We start from the raw sequence: 22,284 nt of genomic DNA, 5'->3' as shown, positions 1-22,284 counted from the left end.
CATCCACTCCACATCCCACCTCAATGAGCCTGATACCCTTGCAGATTTTTCCCCAGTAAGGTGCTCGTCCAGCGACTTCTGCGGCAGGACAATACTAAGACATATCTCGCGTGTTTGGAATCATCGTCTAGATTCGAGCAATCGCTACCACCGTCAACACCATGGCAGCCTCCTTCGATGTAACGGCCATCAGAGCCCAGTTCCCGGCCCTCGCCCAGAAGCAGGTGTTCATGGACAATGCTGGTGGTGCCCAGGTGCTCCAATCGGTTATCACATCGATTGCGGACTACCTGTCCCGAAATAACGTGCAGCTGGGCGCATCATACCCGGTGTCACAAGTATCCACGACAAAGTTCGAAGAGGGCCACGCTGCGGGCGCAAAGTATATCAATGCATCACCCAAGGAGGTTGTGTTTGGTCCGTCGACGACGCAGCTGTTCCGCAACCTCTCGATCGCCCTGAAGGTCGAACCGGGCGCCGAGTTTGTCCTATCCAGCCTGGACCACGAAGCCAACCTGGCCCCCTGGGTGCAATTGGCTGAGTGGAAAGGGGTGACCGTCAAATGGTGGATTCCGACAAAGAATACAGATTCCAACCCCAAGCTGGAGCCTGAGGACTTGAAGAAGTTACTCACCGACAAGACACGGCTGGTCTGCTGCACACACACCTCGAATATCTTGGGGACTGTCACAGACGTTGCCGCACTGTCTAAGGTCATCCATGAGACCAACCCCAACACCTTGTTCTGTGTTGATGCTGTGGCATATGCCCCGCATGCTCCAGTCGATGTCAAGGCATTCGGTGTCGACTTCTACTCCTTCTCCTGGTACAAGGTGTACGGACCGCACGTCTCAATGCTTTATGTCAGTGAGAAGGCTCAACAACAGATCCAGAGTCTCGGGCACTACTTCAAAGCTGGGAACACGTTGGAGGAAATGCTGGGTTTGGCTGCAGGCAATTACGAATGTACCCAATCCATTCCCCTCATCACTAAGTATATCGACACAGTGGGCTGGGGCGCAATCACAGCACAGGAAGAAAAAATCCAGGAGATATTGCTGTCATACTTGCGGTCGAAGCCGGACCAGATCAAGATCTACGGGGAGCCATCCTCGGACAGGAACCTCCGGGTGCCAGTCATCAGTTTCAGGGTCAAGGGCCAGAGCTCATTGGGTATTATTGATGCCATTGAAGCGAGGTCGAACTTTGGCTGCCGCAATGGGCACTTTTATAGTAAGCGACTGTGCGACAACGTACTCCGCATCCCCGACAGCGATGATGGCGTGGTCAGATGCTCGCTGCTGCACTACAACACCGTCGAGGAAGTCGAGGGTCTTGTTAAGGTCCTGGATGAAGTTATCAAGGAAGGGGCAGCGAAGCACGTCGAGGACCCTGAAAGGAAGAATGTTGCAAATTGGTAAACGACGGCCTTGCCTTGCAGAAATAGACCTTGCAAAATCATTGGCCTTGCACATGCGATGGCAACGAGTCTGATCCATGCTAGATCCTGCCGAGCAGATGCGTCTCTTCTCTCCTTCAAGGTGGATGTTCTGCTCCCAAAAACGCGCACCTCGCCAGTCAAATCAGTGGATGCAAATTTCAATGCGTAAGACACCATTGATATCGTCGCCCTTGTTCACGGTGACCCATGCGCTGAGTTTTCTGGCAACCATCGCTCAATGCTGCCTCAATTTTTCAGAAGCGGTGTGCTGCTAGCTTCTCCCTGTTCGGCCAAGACAGTACCGCCCTGATCTCATGAAAGAGGCGAGAAGTTTGAAGTGGTCTAATACGAATGAGAATTCGAAGCAGCCATACGATACAGTGGATGGTATTGGGTTTGTTCTTCCATTGTTCTGAGGGGGTTGGGAAGGGTCTTTATAGTGGAGCCTGGGCTGCGCCCGCACACGCCCACCGCACCTGAACTGCGAACCTCTGGTAGAGGTGCAAAGTTTGAAGCAGGGCCTGAGCAAAGAAATATCTCGGAGACCCGTGTAGTGTTGATCAATTGAACAAATTTTCATACATATAGAGAGCTCGACAGCATTGAATGTCATCCAAATCATTCCATTGTTCTCATCAACATTGATTTGTACCTTTGCTGTGTGAAACTTCAGCAGCACTATTGGAAGGTTAACCGAAGCCAAGCCTCCGTACCACGTGCCTTTTGCACTAGTCCCAAAACAAATAATTGTTTACAATGGCTTCATCCTTGTATACCTCCAGTGCCTCCTCCTCTTCAAATGCAGGCCAATTGACCGAGACTCAACAACATCGCTCCCCCTGGGGGATTTGGTCATGGTACTCCATCTTGAGTAACAGAAATTGGTGGTTCATCGGCGTCCAACACGGGTTTCTCTTCAAGATGGCCGACACAGAGAATGTATGTTTAACCTCGACCCCCTCAAGCAAGAGTATATGGTGTTGACCAGAATCCGCAGTTCATCTCTCATCTCCCCCAGCCCACCCGATACGGGCTCCCTTCTCCTCAAAGACCTCTGGCAGAAAGCACAGCATCAGCAACAAACTCCCGCACTGCCATGCCTCCACCTATATTTACCAGCCACAAGCGCCAGGGCTCAAACTGTTTGTATATGCCTACCATAAGAGATGAAAGATGTTAACATGGACGACAGTGCCCGAGCCAAGTGCCAAAAGAAAGACACTTGCTGAGCGCGCAGGCGAACCTGTCGGAACAATCATTGCCGCTCCAAAGAACATCACTGCTGCCGGCGCTGGATCGATGTACACTTTTCAATCCCGAAATCCTCCTGCATTTGCTCAGTCCCATCGGAGCACCTCCAGAAGCACCTCAAACTCTTCCGCGACGTCTTCTTTCTCCGTCAGCATGGGCACCGGTATTCGACCACCCGCCATTCACCCAACCTCAAGCCTCGCCCGTCCCAAATCGTCCCTCGCAAGAGACCGAGGAACAAGAACAGCCAACTCAAGGCCTGCTACGTCTCTAGGAACCCGTGCAAGGAATCAGGATGGTCCCGTTAATAAATGTATGGTTTCCCTTTTGTCCCAACCCAAACCAAAGGCTCTTGCTCGTGCTCCCGCTCGTGCTCCCGTGAGGCCCGGACTCGTCAAGGTACCCAAAGCAGATACTCGAAACATTTCACCACGCAAGACATTTGCCGCATCTACAATGTCGTCCATCCGGAATATCTCGACAACATCAATTACCGAACGGATGTTGGGTCTTTCCCTGACCCCCAAGACACCCACCCCTGAGCCCCGTTGGCCAGTCAGCACTTCAATGCTTCCTCGCCCTTCTCCTCAGCTGTCAACACCTCCCATAGAGGACCCTTTCACTCCCGCCCCTTTCCCTAAAGATCTTCTTACTACTCCTCGCAAAGCTCAAGCAAGACCCTTTCTAACAAAAGATTCAAATCTAGTGGCCTGGGACCCCGAAGAACAATATGGCAACATCGAGAGAATGTACGAAGATGTTTGCAAGCATTACAAGCAAGCCATGGAAGACAACATGGAAGCAAAAGAAATCAACAACACTTACAAGTCCACCGTTGCGAATCTTGAGCAAGATCGGAAGGATGCCGTCGAAGCCATGATCGCTCTCAGGTGTGAACTTGAAACTACCAAATACCGCCTGGAATCCGCCGAAAACGGAGCGCACGAGCTCAAACGAGACCAAGAAGCGGAAATTGAAACCATCAAGCATCAGCACAGGGCAGAGCTTGAAAACGTTCGCCAGTCCCATCGAGACGATGTGGAGCGTTTGAAGGCGGACCATAGAGAGGAGATTCGCGAGCTGAAGAAAAGGCTGGAAGACGAACTCACACATGAACGCACGCAACGGATCCAGGCGTTGAGTCAGGTATCCGCACAGGAAGCCATTGAAAAGCAACGACATCAGATGGATCTCGAATCGAAAGAACACGAAATTCGCAGTTTCAAACTGGAAATTGATCGACTCAAGGCGGATCTCGAGAGAGAAAAACTCCTCAATGATGATCTCCGCCGCAATCTGTCGACCGCAGGCGACAACGCAACAAGCATGGAAAGCGCCCGTCAAGCGTTACAGGCCAAGATTGAGTACCTGGAATCAGACAGCAAATCTCAATCAGAAGCGTATGCTGCAATGGAGAGGAGAATGAATGAGGCTCTGGAGAAAGCCACGGAATGCGAAGAGAAGCTCCGCAAGGAAGAAATGCATCGACGCAAACTACACAACCAAGTGCAAGAACTAAAAGGAAACATTCGAGTCTTCTGTCGTGTCCGACCCACCAATGGAAGTGAAGCAGCCGAAGAGACTGCAAAGATCACCATTCCCGAGTCGGACGAAGAAGTCACAGACATCGAAATCAAAGGACCTGAGGAGACCAACAGCCTCGGAAAAGTGACGACAAAGACACATCAATTCACATTCGATCGAGTCTTTGATCCGCGCAGCAACAATGCGGAGATCTTTGAGGAAATCAGCCAACTCATTCAATCCGCGCTGGACGGCTACAACGTCTGCATCTTCGCCTATGGGCAAACCGGCTCTGGAAAGACATTCACCATGTCTTCTGAAGACGGCATGATCCCACGAGCATTACGGCAGATATACGCTACAAGCAAAGAGTTAGAAGCTCGAGGTTGGACATACACCATGGAAGGCAGCTTTGTTGAAGTATACAACGAAGAGCTGCGAGATCTTCTGGGTAAAGAGTCCGACAACAGCAATAAGAAACATCAAATTCTTCACGACAGCACAACATGTGAAACCACAATCACAGATGTGACCACGGTCAATCTGAACAGCCAGGACCAAGTCGAAGCCATCCTGACACAAGCCATGTCTCGTCGCTCGGTGGCTGCAACCAAAGCCAACGAACGCAGTTCTCGAAGCCACTCTGTGTTCATCCTCAAGCTTGCAGGGTATAACAGCGTGACGGGTCAGAAGAGCAAAGGCACTCTGAACCTGGTTGATCTCACTGGATCAGAAAGACTGTCTCATTCCAAGGTCGAAGGTGCACGACTGAGGGAGACACAAAACATTAACAAGTCGCTCTCATGCTTGGGCGATGTTATCGGTGCACTGGGCCAGCAACAAGCAAATGGCTCATTCAACGCTAGAGAGAGTGGCAACAGTGTTGGATCCAACTCCTCGTCATCCGTCGCACACATCCCCTACAGAAACAGTAAACTCACCTATCTGTTGCAGTACAGTCTAGGTGGGAATAGCAAAACACTGATGTTCGTCATGGTGGCACCAGAGAAGAAGTGCCTTGCAGAGACGATCACAAGCCTGAAGTTTGCCGAAAAGGTGTCCAAGACGAAGATTGGAGTGGCGAAAAAGACAGCAGGAGGGAAGTAAGGGCGACGTTGTCTGGGCTTTGGGATTTTGTCATGTTTTTGCATCGGTTTCTTTTGAAAGCAAGCGGTTTTGACCACGGATGGAATATCGACCTGATGACCCAATACATTTCATGTCATGAGGGAGAAATGTGCGGCGTTTTGGCTTCTATGGTTATGGTTATGGGATTTTGGAGGCTTTTTTTTCACTCGTTGATCACTGGACTGTGATGAAGAGGCATTGGCCGATTTTGACAGTTGTGCTTGGTGGTCGATCGAATTGAAAGTTGGCTTCGGTTGGTTTGAGTTGGATAAGGAAGGACACAGTATGGGTGGGATTGTGTTCGTATACAGAGATGACAGACAGCCTTTGAATGGAAAATCGTCTATTGAGAAGTTTCGAGCGTTTTTTTTTTTTTTCAAGGAAGTCGTCGCTGTTGCACTGTTGTCCATATATACACGAGAGGCAGAGAATGCTTGGACGTTTTGACGTCGACCACAGTGCTCACTATCTTTATTTGCTACAGTGGTATAGTTCCCAGAACCCTCATGTGTTCCTTGCATCTTACCAGACAGGCTCAAGCGAGAGCAGCCAGAGCAAGACGTCCCATATATCTCGAGACTGAATGAAGCGGTCCTCCATGGTAAGAACACAACAAAGAACAACAGCTACGGCTATCGGAATCACTATCACTATCTCAGTCACATGCCTGCCTGTCTGCCTCTCCATGTATCTACATATCCATGTATCTATCCACAAACCCACCATGCCTGGTTGGTTGGTTGGTTGGGTGGTTGACTGGCTGTTGGTTAACTGGTCAATCACGCACCCTTGACCTCTCTCACGATGCCCCGGGCAATCCACTCGGCAACACCCATGGTGCTGACCATGGGATTCACGCCGCTCGCCGAGGGAAAGACACTCGCGTCCGCGACGTACAGGCCCTCGGTGCCAAAGACCCTGCCGTGGGAGTCCACGACGCCGGTCTTCGGGGACGACGCCATGCGGCATGAGCCCATCTGGTGGGCGGAGCCCGCGGCCAGGGCGCCCGGGTCGGCGAGCCACGCGCAGCGGACGTCGTCGACGAAGCGGGCAAAAGATATTTCGTCGTCGTCCGTGGTAGGTATCGATGTGGATTGCGCGTGCGACGGCCGCACCCAGCGATCGACGGACGGGTGGCCCGAGTCGATCTCCAATGCGCCCATGACAAAGGCCGCTTGCATGCCGCCCACGATGCCGGCCAGCAGGTGCCGTCGGTCGCGCGCCGAGGGCGTGTACGCGATCCGTGGCCGTCGACGCGTCGCGTCCTTGGGGTCAGGGTATACCCTGCCCGCGTCGGCGTCGCGGGTGATGCAGACGAAGCCCGTCGAGAAGCCGTGCTTAGCGGCGCTGAGACGCCATTCGATGGCAGCTGACAGTGCACTCTCCCCCGGTTTGGCGTTCAGGGCGTGCTTGGGCCGGAAGGGCAGGGTGAGCAGGCCGAATCCCGGGGTCGAGCAGATGACCTCGACCTTGGGCCCGTGGTGTTTGCCGTCTTGGTCTTCGAGCCCCGTCATGGCCACAGTCAGGATGGCGCCTTCCCACGGGTTGGTCCGCTGCGGCCACGTCGCCCACACGGTGCTCGTCGGGTGGAGGTGCAGATGCGCTCCGATGTGCGGGTTCTTCAGTCCGCTACGCAGGAGGACCAAGGGTGATTGCAGAGTTCCAGCGGCCACGATGACTCGTCGGGCCGAGATGGTGAGTTGTCGCGAGGTCTTGCGGTCGCGGGACATCCATGTGGCTTTGACCCCCGTGGCCGTCTTGATGCCGTCCCTCCCGGAAAACACAACCTCTTCGACCCAGCAGCCCTCGATGAACTCGGCGCCGTGGGCCGCCGCGTCGGGGAACCAGCAGTTCGCGGGCCCCTGCTTGGTCGCGCTGGAACATCCGTACATGCAGTAGCCGCAAAAATGGCGTTTGGACGCCGTGTTCTGGGGCACAATCTGCACGGCGATCCCGAGGCGGCGGGACCCCTCGAGGAGCGTCCTATTGGCAAAGTTGTGCTCGATCTTTTGGAGGGCCTCGGGGTCGGTGGTCCTTGCGGCGCCCATGCGCTCACAGACCGTGTCGAGACAGTCCTGGTATTCCGCTCCCAAGAAGTGAGGGAGGTTGTCGGCCGCCCAGTCCTCGCGCACCGGTCGTGGTGGCTGCAACGAGGCTGACCAGTTGACTGTGCCGCCACCACCGAACGTGCTCCCGGCCAAGATGGCAATGGACGCATCATCTGAGAGATATATGCCGCCGTTGTCCATCAAGTGCTCGCCAGCGTTGGCGGCAGACATGGGGAAGTGTGTCGAGGGAAAGTGGTAGGATTTCTCGAGGACCAGGCATTTCAAGCCTGCGCGGGACAGGTGCGAGGCGACGACGCCGGCGCCGCACCCTGATCCCACAATCACCACATCAGTCGAGAGGGTCGTGGATGTTGACGGAGGGGTGAAGTCGTAGAATTTGAAATCAAAGCTTGGGTTGCGCTCGATATGCTTGGGGACACTGGGGAAGTCGAGAAAGCGGTACAGACCGGGAGACGTAGCAACCCAAACTTGTTTCGCTAGGCCGCTGAGGGACTTGTATACTCCTCTTAGGAGTGGTAACCTCGACCTGGACCACCCACAGATTATTCTCGAACGGGTTTCGAGGTCTTGTTTGTGAAGGGGCGTGGTGTATCCTGTCAAGGGGTAGGAGCCCACGGAGGAATTGAGCAGGGAGAGAAGAAAGGCTAGTCCTTGCGAGTCGGAAGCGGGGACTGTGAGCTTGAATTTCCGCACCACAGCCTCTCTGAAGTCAGGATGTGAGACGGCATCCTCGCGCAGATAGGCTCGTGCGACATCTTCAGAGGCCCCTTCTGGCTGATACGGCTTTAGTTTCGCAAGGGCCTCGTCCAACTCTGTAGGGTGGCCGGCTTTCGAGGTGGCGGAGATGGGGATCGACGGCACGAAGACCTCCAGGATCGAGAAGAGCGTGTCCAGCTGTTGCTCGGTGAAGAGGTCGCCGTCAGGAGCGGGAGGCAGAGGCGAGGGGAGAGACGAGAAGTCGGACAAGTTCTCGACCAGAGACATTGTTTGTACTTGTATCGTCGTCGAATGTGTTTCCTGGAATCAAGACACGGTAATAATGCCTGTTGCGTTGCTTGGTGTTCTCTTGTCCCCCCTCTTTTCAAACTCAACACCACTGGGTTCTTGTCAGGCGGGCAGGCGGAGGGACGGTGACAATATTATGTTTATGTACCGAACGAGTGTCTGTCTCCCATGGCATTCACTCCCTGGATTCGGGGTTTGTCTTGTTGACCAACGGACCGGGAAAAATACCACTAGGTTCAGCTGTCTTGATTTCTCTGGACGCCATGGACTAAACTCCGCAGTTGCCACCACCAGCACCAACACCAACACAAATCATCAAACACCAGGGTCATGTCAGGTCCGGTTTGATCTGTTCTGGGGCCAGCTTATGGTGGTGGTGGTTGTGGTCTTGGTGGTGGTGCACGTATTATGAGAAGGCCAGGTGGCCCCATCGATTGTGTGTAACAGGAAGTAGCCGTTTTGATCGCTTTGGAAGACATTGTTAGGGTGTCAATTGCAGGGTGTCGTAGAGGACAAGAGTTGGCGGTAGGTACTCGGTGGAGAGGGTCAAGGAGTACATAATCAAGCGTGTACCGAGCACATAATACGGGAGCGGAAGATGCGGGCGCACCTTGTTGCGACACGAGCTATGGTACGTGGAGCACTTACCGAGTACATATCTAAGGGATGAATCAGCTCGTATTTTGTTCGGTAAATTCCCCCGTAAAACCAAAAAAGGGGGGAGACGTGGAGAGAGTGAGATACTAGGAAAGGGCTAGACAGTTACAAGCAGAGAAGGATCCACGACCTTAGTACGAGGTATAGATTGTCATGGGTGGTTGGAGTCCCAAGATATTTGTATTATTTGTCCCATTGTCAGCACTTGTTTTCTTCCATGCCCGCCTTGCAGTATATAATACTGGTGACTGGGTAGGAAAACGCCGAGCCCGTGGCCGTAACGATCGTTGTTGGCACGGGGGCCGAGCGGCCGCTTGCTGGTGAGCATGGCAAGAATCCAGCTTCTGGGCCGAGCATGTGCACGAGCATGAGCCTTTTCTTTGAATCCTTCTTGAAAACAGGTCCGTCGAGAGCGTATCATCACGGTGGCGACCGAGGACAAGCACCCTTCACGACCATATCTGGAGCCCATGCCTTCGACGGACGAGCCACATTGTACCACCAGTATCGATTAACCACAGAACCATGCCGCAGAAAGCGATGTGGAGTCGATTGAGCACATTTTGGATGGTCGATCGTCACGCTGTTGTCTATGCTCCAATCTCTTCTTCATCTCCTGAATGCACTCTGCACAAGTCATCATCATCCTTCCGCTTGAATCTCGTAGCTGTTGGACTTGTGCTTCGGCTCGAATCGAAAATCGGGATGCGCCGGTCCTAAGAACATCTCACTAGAAATCCGCTCGTTAGCCTTGCTTCGGTGCCAGACTTCTCTTTGTCCCTATTCTCACCTGATCTTGATCCAGTCCTTGTAGTTGTCACTTGCCATCAGCGTCTCGAGCTCATCTCGACCCTTATATCGAGGCGGTCGATCCTGGATGTTGGGAGGCAGATACTCCAAGAGCCCGACTGGCACGTATCGACAGGCAAAGCTGAGCCACTCCAGCAAGAACCGTCGCGTCTGCCCCACGCCAACCTCGTCGCTGCCCCACGCTTCTAACCCGTACCGACAGAACCGCTCGACAAGCTGCAGCCGTTCCGAGGACGATTTATCCAGATACTGCCCTGCGGCGATCTCTTCGAAGAGCCATGGCTTGATAAGTGCCCCTCGACCGGCCATGACTCCGTCAACCCCTGCGTGCTGCATATGATCGTAGTAGTGCTCATGGGAGAAAACGTCGCCATTGCCAATGAAAAAGACTTTACCGTTTCTTGAGCCCGTGTGGCCATTGGCTTGATCGCGCGCGTCAGTTTCATGGATAGTGTCAATTAGAGTATTCGCCTTCTCGTTGAGCTTGTTGATCAGGGATGCCGTCTCTGTAATATAATCCCAGTCTGCAGACCGAGTATATCTTTGCTGCCTCGATCGTCCATGCAGTGTGATAGCCGCGACACCACAGGCGTCCCCACGCCCATGCTCACTACCTAGCACGAGTCGATTGACTAATTTCTGTGCAGTCGGTTGCTTGTCACGAGTCCCGGTTCGAATCTTCACTGTCACAGGTGTCTCACCTGAGACCACGTTCATTCCTCGAAGCATTTTGTCCAGTTTGTGTGGCGCATCCATCAGAGCAGAACCAGCACCATCTTTATAGACCAGATCAATCGGGCAACCCACATTGAGATCCACCACTCGAAGGCCTCGAGGCAATAATGTAGTGAGGATCTCGGTGGCTTTTACCGCTAACCAGGGTTTGTTGGCTGCAATCTGCGCACCGAATCGAAGGTCTCGTTTCTGGTCGTACTCAAAGACTATGTTGTCGCTGCCCTTGACCGAAAAGGTTGGGGGCTGCACCTCTGATTCGTGGGCTTTCATGAGTGCCCATTCAGACTTCTGACCTTGTAGCAGTGGTAAAGACATGGCCATTTCCGAGTAGGTAAACGTGGCACCTAGGGAGGTGCATAGCCGCCGGAACGGGAGGTTTCCCTGCGTGGTCAAGGGCGCTAGAATCGGCGTTTCAGGACCAAAATACAAACGACGTTTCTCTGAGGGTCGAAGGGGAGCATCTCGAAAGGAAGACCTCAATTCTTCCGTGGTCTCTTTACCCGGACGACCATGACCGGACTCGGGTTCTGGGGACGAGGAGTTGCGGAGGGGTCTGTTTCGTCCTCGACCTTGATGGGCCGGGTTTTGTGCCTGTTTCTCGAGCCACCGCAGAAACTCGTCTGACTTTGGTGTTTGCATTTTCCTCTTTGTCAGTTCGATTCTTTGCTGGGATGTGAGAACATTAGCCACCCCAGCCTCCTCGTCTTCAGAGGTGGTCTCGGCATATTTTGCCATCCGCTCAGCATCCTCGACCAAAACCAGTTCCAGTCGACCATCACCGTGGTCTACTTCCTTGGAGTGAGAGCCAACAAACCGGCATTTCCACCCAGCCGGACATTTTCCCTTGATTTCCCATACAGGACACAGGCCGTTGAAGGTGGAGAGGTCTTTTCGTTTGTAGTCTTTCAGGTATTTCCGAACGTCATGTTCGAAGCGACAATTATCCCCAAAGGCACAAGGGTTCGGTGAGAATTCGGGTTTGCAGACTCGACTGGAACACAACCCTACCTCATCCCTCGAACTCCCGAACTCGCGAGCTTTGTTCTGGCCTTGCTTCTTTTCACGACGGCGGTTACCTTTGCTGTTGTGGCTTGTTGGTTGCCTATCTTTGTGGTGGAAGGCTTCGGCAGCATCATCATCACCCGCATCATCACGAGTAACTTCTGGTTCGACTGCGTCGTCAGACTTGAGTAAGAACTCTTCCTTGATGGGTGCTGTTCCCTTTCTCCGTTTGTGATCCTTGAGCTCTGTCGACGGGTCAATATCCTCAGCCTTGCGCTTAACTATTGCTGAGGCCCCATCCGGCTGTTGATTAGGGTCGATATCCGCGGTAACATCATTTGATATCCCATTGAGCGAGATATCCAGGTCAGGTTGATCGGCAGAATTTTCCATCGGGCGGCACAATGGAGTCAAGCAAATCTCGATGTTTCACAGTTGTTTCTGAGATTTCTCTGATGTGCTACCCCTATTGCATCTTCAAGAGACAGCAAAAATCAGAATATGAGTTGATAGGCAGCATGAAATCGAGAATCAAGTCTGGGTCTGATACCAGACGTGGAGAGTTTGCCTGTGTGAGCATATTCGGTCATAGTTCTGAGAAATTTTGCCAAGGCTTCGGAAAATCTCCCCACAAGTTTATCCGGGATCCCCACAAGTCCTCCGGCATGCGCCTCCTCGCCGCTTGGGTGCCTCTACTCCCACTGCTGCTTACGGCAGTACCGAGTACTTTGTACAAGCTATAAAGCGTGTTAACTCGATATCTAGTGTCCCATGGATACCTAATTACAATTGGTCGCAAGCGCCTGGCCTCATTAGCGCGCCTCTCCTGAGTCTCAACTCTCACAACACTGTCCACTAAATCCGCTCAATACCTACGAGTAGAGGGTGATTCGCAGATCCGCTGCCCCCAGTCTAGCTCCCACGGCCTAGGGGAGCGACTATTGGGCGATTACCGATGTACGCGCTGAGTCCTTGTTCCTTGGGAAGAAGAGGAGTCGGAAGCATCTACAAGTACCGGGGTTACAATTACATGTTGATGTTGACTTGGACAATAACCCTGCCTGATCGACGGAGGAGAAACCACTCCATACCCTTTCTGAACCTGCAATACTTGATATTCGACACGAAGGATGCTGAGAATATCCATCAAACTGATCCCTTGGGTACGAGGAGTCACGAGTAAGAACAACGCCCAAGTATACCGACACCTTCGAGATTCCCCACTCTTCCCCAGGCAACCGCGTTTCACATTCCGGCACTGCCTCTCTCACCCTTTAGGTCAGCCGGATGTCTTACAAGTGCGGATCATGTATCAATACACCAAGGGATTATATATCGCGAGCCCTCGTTACAGGCGTCTTGGATCTCATCTAAAAGACTCTTACCTTTCTCTATCCATACCATTGACACTCTCACTCTGCTGTGTAGCACTTTCACACCTTCGAGGCTCGCAACGTCAAGATGGTCTCCTTTTCCAAACCCGCCCCGTGTCTCGACGTTGAGTCGGGTATTCGTCTCTTGCTTCTTCTCAACAATTCCATTGCCCTTGGCCTTGGCTTCGCCGCCATGTCTCCAATTTTCATCGTCTTGGGTGTAGTGTTGGCTATATCCACAGTCTACAATCTAGGGGTCATTCTCCTCAGAGTCCGCCAGAAAACTACAAGGTGGAGCGACAGCAATGGGGACGAGACTGTCCGTTGCCCATCGGTGGTTGAATTGGCAATCGATACGCTTGGGGTCGCTGCATTCTTGATTCTCTATGTCTGCAGCACCATTGAGGTCGCGACCGGTGACAGCTGGAGACACCCCCCCATCATGATGATGGCGTACTCGTCTATCGGAGCCTTAGTTGCCTTGTAAGTTGGACCGAGTTCCCAGAGCACACTTACCTTGCCCTCAGGGCCACTTTCAAGACCGCTTGGAAGCTCTTAGTGTAGCATGACTGACTATTGATATCAGTGTCATGCACAGCTGGGTAGCTGTCACCAACCTCAACCGGTACATTCGGTATCGGCAGAGCCTAGGTCCACGGTGCCCGCACTGCCATCGGGTCACTGGCAACGTCATCGGATCCCACATTGCTCTACCCCCGTCACCGCTTGAAGAAGGTCGACCAGCAGTTCCAAGAGAAAGCTTCTCCGCGAACTCGGTCGGTGAGAACGAAGGCGACACGCTGATTATGAAGACTTAACTCGAAAAGAGCTGGAGCTAGGATTTGAACGCAGCGTCAACCTCAATACCAGTGCTGCCACCTTGGACGTGACGCCTGGAGCAGAGGATCGCCGTTGAGGCGGCGAGTGTCCCTGAATCACGTCTCGAAGTCATCTGGAGGGTGCCGGGGAACATGCTGCAGGACGGGTTTCTGTGGTGCGGTGAAAGGACAATTTCAGATTGGTTTCATTTTGTTCATCTGGCACCAGAAGACTCCCAGATATTGAGAGTGACCGCAACCGGTCAGTCATCTCTGTAACGTCTGTATCGAGATGTCCGCCTTCGTGCCAGTCGGATGTGTGAAGTGTCTATGTAGGGTAGGAATAAGAGTGATAGCTTGAATGCTTATGAACAGCTTAAAATCACATTGCAACCTCGAAACTCAGGATCGAGACTGGACCACGGCCACGCCAAGCGCCAAGACGGCGACAACGAGTCAGTTGAAATCGAGCCACGTGAAAAGAGCGATTTTCTCGTAGCGATTCTCGGGGTCTGTGCAACCGATGATTGAGGACATCCACCAATGTGCATCCAACAATTACCTGACAACATGGCGTTTGCCTCAAACCCTGGTGGCGAACCTGTCACTGTCCTTGTCCGAATCTGAAGCACAGCTCCGTCCAATGCTCACACGTTCCCGCCACTCTGGCACCATCATCTTCCAAGCCTTCCAGAAGCCTGTGGCAGCTGCAAGGGGAACATTCTGCAGCCCTACGTGGCTGAGTGGCCACTGCTCTTGAGGCAAAAGCTCCGAAAGAGGTTGACTTCGATAGACAATCTTCGGCAATCGATGACGCTACCGCAGAAGCTTGCAAATGCACCTTTCTCTGCCCGGGCTGAACCTCATTCGATGATCTGCCGGCAAATTCCCACGAAAAGGCCATCGTATTGGTCCCCAACCAGGAAGATCTCACTCTTGCTCTGGAAGGGTCATCCGCATAGTCGAAAGGTCAGAGTTACAACGTCAGCTGTGATGGGCTAGGAGAACTTAAGTTATGCCTACAAGCCCAGAAGGAGAGAAGACTAAAAAACAAAAGGCCACACGGGCATCTCAAGCCGTGCACAGGAGGTCCCTTGTTGCTTCATGTTGCTGATCGAACTATCTCCGAGATCGAGTGTTGGGCAAGGCTCTGAAACATTCTTCAGCCCCCATGTCCAGATGTTCCCAATCTACCGTCCTCCGTACCTTGCAGAAAGCTGTTGTTGGTAGAATGGCACATCCCCGATTCATCGAGGGGCGACTATTTACATACAAGTATGTAATAGATACTCAAAAGGGCTCCACCAAGCTCCGCAAGGCTGGTTCGCAAATGCCGCATATTCTGTTGGCCGTCGTAATTCCACCTACCTCGGCAGGCCTTTGACGTTGGACACCTTCGATGAAGCGTGCCGAACGAAGGCGATACGTACTGACGCAGCCTTGTAGGATGAGACTCTCACCGGATTACTCCCACCTTGGGTCTCGCCTTGATACTCGGCCACCCCGCGCACGACAGCCACCCATAGCCCGGTACTGTAGCCATAATTCTTACGAGGCACGGAGGCAACTCTGATCTTACACCACTACCGCTCAATCCGTGACAAGACAAAAAGAGTGGCCATATTGCTAGGGATCCAAAGTGGCAGATCTCCCCATCTCCCTGTCCACTCTTCTGAACGACACTGATGTAGGATTTGGTCATAGCTCCGAGATGATATGCAGGCAACGGGAGAGGCGTGATGACAAAGGAACCGAGCGATGATCTCGAGCGTATCCAACGGCCTCTCCTCTTGTCCAGGCTACCTTATGCGAATGATTGAATTTACCTAGAGTTTTGGTCGAATTGCTCCAACTGAGTCAGGAACTCGGCAAAATTGCCTGCGGCACACCCACACACCCCTGCGAATAAACATCAAAATAATACGTAACTGAAGACGAAAGTGGAATTGGATCATCTGGTGATTGCTCGGCCTCCAGGGTGCGCAATCTGGCTGGATAACCTAGGTAGCGAGGCTTTGTGGTTTCAACTGCTGACGGACGCACCGATGCGCAAATCCCACCGGTGCCGGCTTTTCGTTGGTGGTTTCTTGCTGCTTTTTCCATCAGTGGACAAATCCGGTGGTTAAGTAGTAACAACCCTTCAGACGAAGCTGTCTCCCGCCTCATCTCTGCTTGGGTCAGCCATGTCCAAGCTCGTTACTTCAAACTATGCTAAAACCATGGACCTTCGTTGCATCACAAAGCAATTGGAGTAACAACCACATTTCAACCCGACTGCGCAAAGCAAGCGATGCTCCGACTAACGGGATGTTTCGCGCGCAGAGAGCAAGCACATTCCCGAAAAGAGGAAAAAATGCTTCCCACCCCATGTCCTAGACCAGGCCTGAGGGTCGATAAGATTATTGGTCCGAGGAGAATGCTTGAATTGTTTGTCGGGTCAGACGGCGGAGATGATTTCGCATCCGGCTGCCCGTTGGCTTCTGAAGACAGCCACATGGGTGCCCACGCGACGCCACAAAATCTCGTCTTGATGGACCACCATTCGGGCAGTTGATTGAAGTTAGGGACTTGTACAATCGATGGCCAAAGCGTCGATAGACAGTCTATAGACTGCGGCATTTGATCCTGAAGAGTCGCTCTGAGTACAAATGGGACTGTCATCAAACGAAGCCAGTCGACAGGATGCACTACGCCCTTTGATCACCGCCAAACGACGTGGGATGGACGCTTGAAAAGTCGTCAGAAGGGCATCTTGACCGACAACCGGTGGATACTTTTGGCTGTGAGCCCTGCATTACCAGGGCACCGCAAGAAGGGAAACTACCAGTTTACTGAGAGGCCGCCAGGCCCAATCCACCATGCCCAATGAGGTTGGTGGGTGTCCTGGCCGACCCACAGAACAGCAGTTACGGTCAGGAGTGGTGGGATGGAGACTCCTTTTGCGGCAAGATCCCGAAAAGTTACATTTTTTGGAACCGCGGAATCGGTGCTGGTCGGGATCTCGAGAGAGGCACAGAGGGTCAATTCACGCTCATCGTTGTGAACGAAGAAGACTCAACCACTCAACCACAATCCTCGAGAGGCCAAGGGCTTGGCTTGAAACTTCCGGGCGTAGAATGGTCCAGCGTGGGCGCCGAGGCCTCGAGAGTCTCTATGAGGCAAACACATGGATCGGCAATCACAGCTGGATGGGATCTCGGAAAGGTGCCAATCGCTCCGGGTGAGGAAAACTCCAGGCTTGAACCGGGCTTCAGCCTGCCTTTTGCCCTGACTTGAAGGAGGTATAGGCACTGTGAAACTGGCTAGCTATTATCCATGGAAACCACAAATACGAGGCTAGCTTTTGTAATGATGGTGCCCTTGCTCTTCCGGTGGTTCCCTCAGTGTTGTTTCGCGTTCAAGGAATGCCATCCAACAATGGTGACGGCTGCTGCGTCGAGATCGAGCTCAGCTTTGTAGAGACGGACAGGAACGAGGCATCGTGAGCACATCGAACCACATTAGAGTTCGGGTACTGCTTGGGAGGAGATATGTAACGAGGGTGTTGGGATGACGTAGAAATCAGACTCGTTGAGTGCCGTCTATAGAGCTAAAGCTAGCTGTGCGAAGTCATGGGTAGGAGGAGAACGAAGTGTCGATCGTCCCCAAGAAGTTGAGCAATTCGTCCATCTCGAAGATGCTCACGGTGCTGGCATGAGGTAACTGTGATGAACGACGAGGATATCTCTGTCCGGGCTTCCAGAATGGCGGCAGCGCGAGTCCCTCAAGCAGAGGTGTGGACACTCGACACCCACCACCCACTACCGAGGGTCCGGGCTAGAGTTGCAATTGTGGATGCGGATTGTAAGTTTGACGTGCTGGCCTAGTCGCAGTGGGAGGAGCCTGGCAGGCGCAGGGATCTGGGAGCCGAAAGTGCCCATCGAGCCCGTACACAGAACCACAACCACTACTCGTAACGACTCGACTCGCATGGGCCTAAACCCGTACAGACAGCGTACCAGCCTGTATCAACTACATACTTCCTACTCATCATCCTCATCGCCGACTCACACTTCTACCCTGCTGCCCTTCAGCCTTTCCACTCACCAGGATTTTATCAACAACACCCTGTGCTGTAGATTCTGAAACCCGTCGACGCAGCTTCCCCACCATATTGTCGCTCATTTGCCTCTCATCTCCAACCTCACATCTATCGCCGCTCCTTCACCACCGCCTCTACCACCATCTCCAAGGCGACCTTATCACGTCACCGCTCTCGCCGGTTCTCTCCTCGACCTTTGACCACCGGCGACGACAACCTCGTTTGGTTACCTCCTCTTGACCACCATTTCCGACCTTATCAGTTTGCAGGTCTATGTTAGAATACGAAGAAAGTCCTCCGCCACTCAATCACTCGCCTTCTCCGAGTGATCGGTCGCATTTCACCTCTCGAGATACGACCCCCGTTACACCCGTCGGCACCGGGCCATTCTTTGGCAGGAAGACAGAGAAGGACACGCTTCCTTGGTTCAGGAAACCCATCGACGTCGGACGCACTACTACGAGACTTTGTCTAGATACCGATTCCTCCCTCCTCGCTCCGGACTTTGACGACAACTCTTTCCCAACTTTTGGCGCCTCGCCACCACCTAAGGGTATGGCGAGCGTAGCCAACCCTCTCGACATCTCTATGAGACAGACTTCGACGTCACCACGTGGCAATCAACCGTCAAACTTGACATCCGCGCTGCAGCGCAGTGACAGCGAAGAGAAGCGCATGATGGCCAACCCAACACCAGAGACGGCGCTGAATCGCCCTTTACCCCAGATGCCTTCCAGTTCCTCGAATGACTTTGCCAACTTTGAGCATGGCGCAAGACCAATCTCGGTGAAAGGCATGGCGCATGACAGGGCGAGACGCGAGAGTCTGGCCCAGAGCCTCAATGCGGGTATGAGCTGGGGAGGAATATCTGTTGGGAGTTGGATACGAGACGAGTAAGCCCCGTGATTGTTATTTTTGCAAGTGTTCAGGGTTGCTAATATCTGTGAAGCATGGTCATGTCTGGAACCTCGCCCTTCACCTTTAATTCGCCCTCGTTTCATTCGTCCTCGTACCTACCCAAACTCGAGGCCAACTTCATGAAAGATTTCTCTTGCTGTGGCCTTACTCTGCCGACCTTACATGATCTCCTACAGCACTATGAAGAAGCCCACGCGCAGAGAGATCCGCAGCAGTCCGGCACTAGCCAGCAACCTGTTCCAGATAGTCGAGCGGCAATTGCGGCTACCACGGCGGCTCAGGTTCAACAAGAAGCTCAACAGCGCAACCAACAGCAACAGTCACACAATGGCCCTGGCCGGCCTTTTGGAACGCAGCAGAATGTCGCCCAGAATATCCACCGACCATCTGGATTCTCCAGCACGTTACAGACCATTCCGGACATGGACACAGTGGAGGACATGGAGATGGATGATATCGATGGGACCGATGAAACGACGCCACCACCGAACCTGTACACACAGAACCAATCCCAAACCTCACCGCAAACCTCTTTTGCCACCCCATCGCAGCAGCCACAAATACCTCAGCTCAACACGACGATGATGCAAGGACACCAAGCTTACCGGCAGTCCACCCCCAACACGCCTGTGGCGCCAGGGCGCAATGCAGCACGCTTCCAGGGCAACACGTCATCTACGTTGATGCCTAATCCTATGCAGCAGTTCCAAGACCTGCAGACCGGTTATCGAGGTACACCAGACTCGTCCGCCCCTGGCACTCCCGGTGAAATGGGCGATGGGATGATGGACGGTATCGACGACATGTCAATGCAGAACCTCGCCTTGTACAATGGACTTCCTAACGGGATTGGTGGCTATAATTTCGGCATGAATAACGACATGATCGATTTATGCATAGATGAACCGTCGAAGCGTCTGTTTTCCACTGGTAACCAGGGTATGACTCAAGCACAATCAGGGCAACAAATCGCACAGAATCGCCTTGGGACTGGTCAATATGGGGCAAACAGCGAAATTGCGAGGACAATACGCGAACGACAAGCCGCTGCCGGGCTACCCGATACCACCACAAACATTCTTCCGCATGAAGAACCTAAACCTTTCCGATGCCCCGTCATTGGCTGCGAGAAGGCATATAAGAACCAGAATGGTCTGAAATACCATAAAGCGGTAAGTGTTCATAATCCCGTAATGAATGTGTCGCTTGTCTAACGTGGAGCTAGCATGGTCACAATAACCAGCGACTTCATGAGAATGGGGATGGCACCTTCTCCATTGTCGATCCCGATACCCAGGCACCTTATCCTGGAACCATGGGAATGGAAAAGGAGAAACCTTACAAGTGTGATGTTTGTCAAAAACGCTACAAGAACCTGAACGGACTCAAGTACCACAAGACACATTCACCGCCTTGCAATCCCGAACTTCAGCTCAATGCGAACAAGAGTCCATCACTCGGTATGCCCAACATGATTGCTGGCCAACAAACAGGCAATATGGGAGCTGGTCTCTCGGGGGATCTGTCCATGATGTGAAGAAAAGATACCCAGCATGTTACGACCAAAGAGACTATTATCATCCGATGCACGCAAGCAGCTTGGCCACTGCTTCGATGGGGCATCATCTTTCGTTTTCATATTACTAATTGATGAGAGACGGCCGAACATCCATGATGGGTAGAGCAACCCACACGATAGAAAGAGTTGGCAAGGCTCAATATCCCGAATGATGATGGGCAAAAGCCGCCCGTCAGCGGCTTTTTGTCCTTTTGGAAGAGAGATCATGTGAGATCTCACCCGGGGAGGCCCGTCTCGGACTGAATGCTTTGAATTTGTGCAAACAATCATAGACAGGTGTTGTTGGGTTATGTTCAAAAAGTTTTTGCTGTGCTTGCTTCAACATTTTCAGGGACGGGGGGTGTTTCAATCCGGCACTATGAAGCACAACTGGAGGCAAACTGCTCGATTCCCACCTTTTTCTCGACTCGACTGCAATGGCGTTTGATACAGGACAGCTTGATAGACGACTTCGGTGGCAAACCCTGGCAACCTACAACTTCCCAGCGGATTATGGGTTGAAGGAACAGGTGTTTTTGTACACGAGTACACAGAAAGGGGATTTTTGTGGGCTTAAGCTCTACTCGATACGTCCGGATCTAGAGATTCTTCTACATTGTGTTAGGCTTGAGGTTTTCAAGGTGATGACTGCGCGTTTGACGCGACAAACAAGAAATTCTGTCTCTCCTTCTGGGGCGGTATGGAGTGAGTGACGAAGGTGAAAAGATGGATTTGAGTATTTGTTGGATGAGTTCCCGGCAGCCGTGAAAGAGCATGAGTTTATCGTTTCAGCAAGAATTGTTGCGCTATGGGGAATTACACAGCAGCAAGTTGGATACAAGTCAGTGAATAATCACAGACCTTTGAACAAAGCACCGCGTTCGCTACCAAGAATGTGACACCCTCGACCGTCAGCGCTTTTCTATTTGTGTAGAAGCTCGTGACAAAGCACGAGTCTCCCCAAGTCCACCGGGCTTGGACTGGCCCCGCGCCTGGTGCATGCAGCCTTATTCATCCATCCGATACTTGTAGGGAGAAGGATTGTCCGATCAGCATCGAGGAGGAGTACCGAGCATGTACCTCGTACGGAGAATGTACTAGCAAGGGCTCGGGCCTATTTTCTCATCGTGGAGCGTCGGTGACATGGGTGAAGGGGTCTACGAGTCTCCGGACTTGTCAAGGTCTCCTGTTGGCCGAGCACGCAGTACTGGTACAGTACGACCTGGAGAACAATGGCCGTTGTTGTCAACAAGCCACATATGGCAGTGGTGGCAGTGGTCTAAGATTGATGGCAACTGAGTTCTTGATGGCTTCGGGAAGGAAGGGGTGGGAGTGGAGCGAACGAAGCGTTTGTTGGAGGCTTGTGACACTGTGATTCTGTGAGCTGCGCGGTGCGGGTTCGTGTCACGCCATATAACGCCAACGGGAGAGGGATTCAAGGGGTGAAGTATGAGTATTTAGAAGTCCTTGTAAAAAGAAATCGAATATCTCCCTCAGCGGATAGCAAAGTATCTCGATAGGTGGTGGTGGTGGTGGTACGGAAGACTCGTAAGCTGGCTTCAGACAGGTCTCGTCTCTCGTCAGGCTGGTGGGTTTGATGGGGATGGAGATGGAGACCGACTGAGCGAGGTACGCCACGGGCCCAGGCGCGGTTCGGCGCTGTCGAGTCGGTCGGTACTTGTTCCTGCACAAAAGTAGGTGAGAATCTTGTGGGCTAGGTATTGCAGGTAAGAAAAGAAGAACGAGGCGCAGCTCCCGTCCGAAGCCAGCAGTACTCACTACTCGGTACTTTGCTCAGCTTCCTCCTCGCGTCGGTTGTTGATGATGATGATTGATTGATTGATTAAATGATTTTGATGGGGTGGGTTCAGTCGACGCGTCGCATCGGTCCACAAATCCACAGGGCGATTAAAA

At 52.7% G+C, this 22,284-nt stretch overlaps 6 protein-coding genes across 6 annotated transcripts; 4 read left to right on the top strand and 2 right to left on the bottom strand.

Annotated features, from left to right (window-relative positions):
- Positions 1-161: 161 nt before the first annotated feature.
- Z517_04492 (uncharacterized protein) lies at positions 162-1,421 on the top strand (the record flags this gene model as incomplete). The annotated part of the gene is made up of 1 exon (XM_013429821.1): positions 162-1,421. One exon carries the CDS (start codon positions 162-164, stop codon positions 1,419-1,421), a length of 1,260 nt encoding a protein of 419 aa, XP_013285275.1.
- Positions 1,422-2,845: 1,424 nt separating this feature from the next.
- Z517_04491 (uncharacterized protein) lies at positions 2,846-5,323 on the top strand (the record flags this gene model as incomplete). The annotated part of the gene is made up of 1 exon (XM_013429820.1): positions 2,846-5,323. One exon carries the CDS (start codon positions 2,846-2,848, stop codon positions 5,321-5,323), a length of 2,478 nt encoding a protein of 825 aa, XP_013285274.1.
- Positions 5,324-6,123: 800 nt separating this feature from the next.
- Z517_04490 (uncharacterized protein) lies at positions 6,124-8,397 on the bottom strand (the record flags this gene model as incomplete). Its single annotated transcript, XM_013429819.1, has 1 exon — positions 6,124-8,397. One exon carries the CDS (start codon positions 8,395-8,397, stop codon positions 6,124-6,126), a length of 2,274 nt encoding a protein of 757 aa, XP_013285273.1.
- Positions 8,398-9,717: 1,320 nt separating this feature from the next.
- Z517_04489 (uncharacterized protein) lies at positions 9,718-12,015 on the bottom strand (the record flags this gene model as incomplete). The annotated part of the gene is made up of 2 exons (XM_013429818.1): positions 9,718-9,805; positions 9,866-12,015. 2 exons carry the CDS (start codon positions 12,013-12,015, stop codon positions 9,718-9,720), a joined length of 2,238 nt encoding a protein of 745 aa, XP_013285272.1.
- Positions 12,016-13,083: 1,068 nt separating this feature from the next.
- Positions 13,084-13,813, top strand: Z517_04488 (uncharacterized protein; the record flags this gene model as incomplete). The annotated part of the gene is made up of 2 exons (XM_013429817.1): positions 13,084-13,478; positions 13,582-13,813. 2 exons carry the CDS (start codon positions 13,084-13,086, stop codon positions 13,811-13,813), a joined length of 627 nt encoding a protein of 208 aa, XP_013285271.1.
- Positions 13,814-18,167: 4,354 nt separating this feature from the next.
- On the top strand, positions 18,168-20,349 carry Z517_04487 (uncharacterized protein; the record flags this gene model as incomplete). Its single annotated transcript, XM_013429816.1, has 3 exons — positions 18,168-18,787; positions 18,844-19,984; positions 20,038-20,349. The coding sequence occupies 3 exons, from the start codon at positions 18,168-18,170 to the stop codon at positions 20,347-20,349; spliced, it is 2,073 nt and encodes a 690-aa protein (XP_013285270.1).
- Between the last annotated feature and the right edge of the window lie 1,935 nt (positions 20,350-22,284).

This window comes from Fonsecaea pedrosoi (assembly GCF_000835455.1).
Source record: "Fonsecaea pedrosoi CBS 271.37 unplaced genomic scaffold supercont1.3, whole genome shotgun sequence".
NCBI classification, from domain to species: domain Eukaryota; kingdom Fungi; phylum Ascomycota; class Eurotiomycetes; order Chaetothyriales; family Herpotrichiellaceae; genus Fonsecaea; species Fonsecaea pedrosoi.
This window is presented reverse-complemented; position numbering and strand designations above follow the sequence as displayed.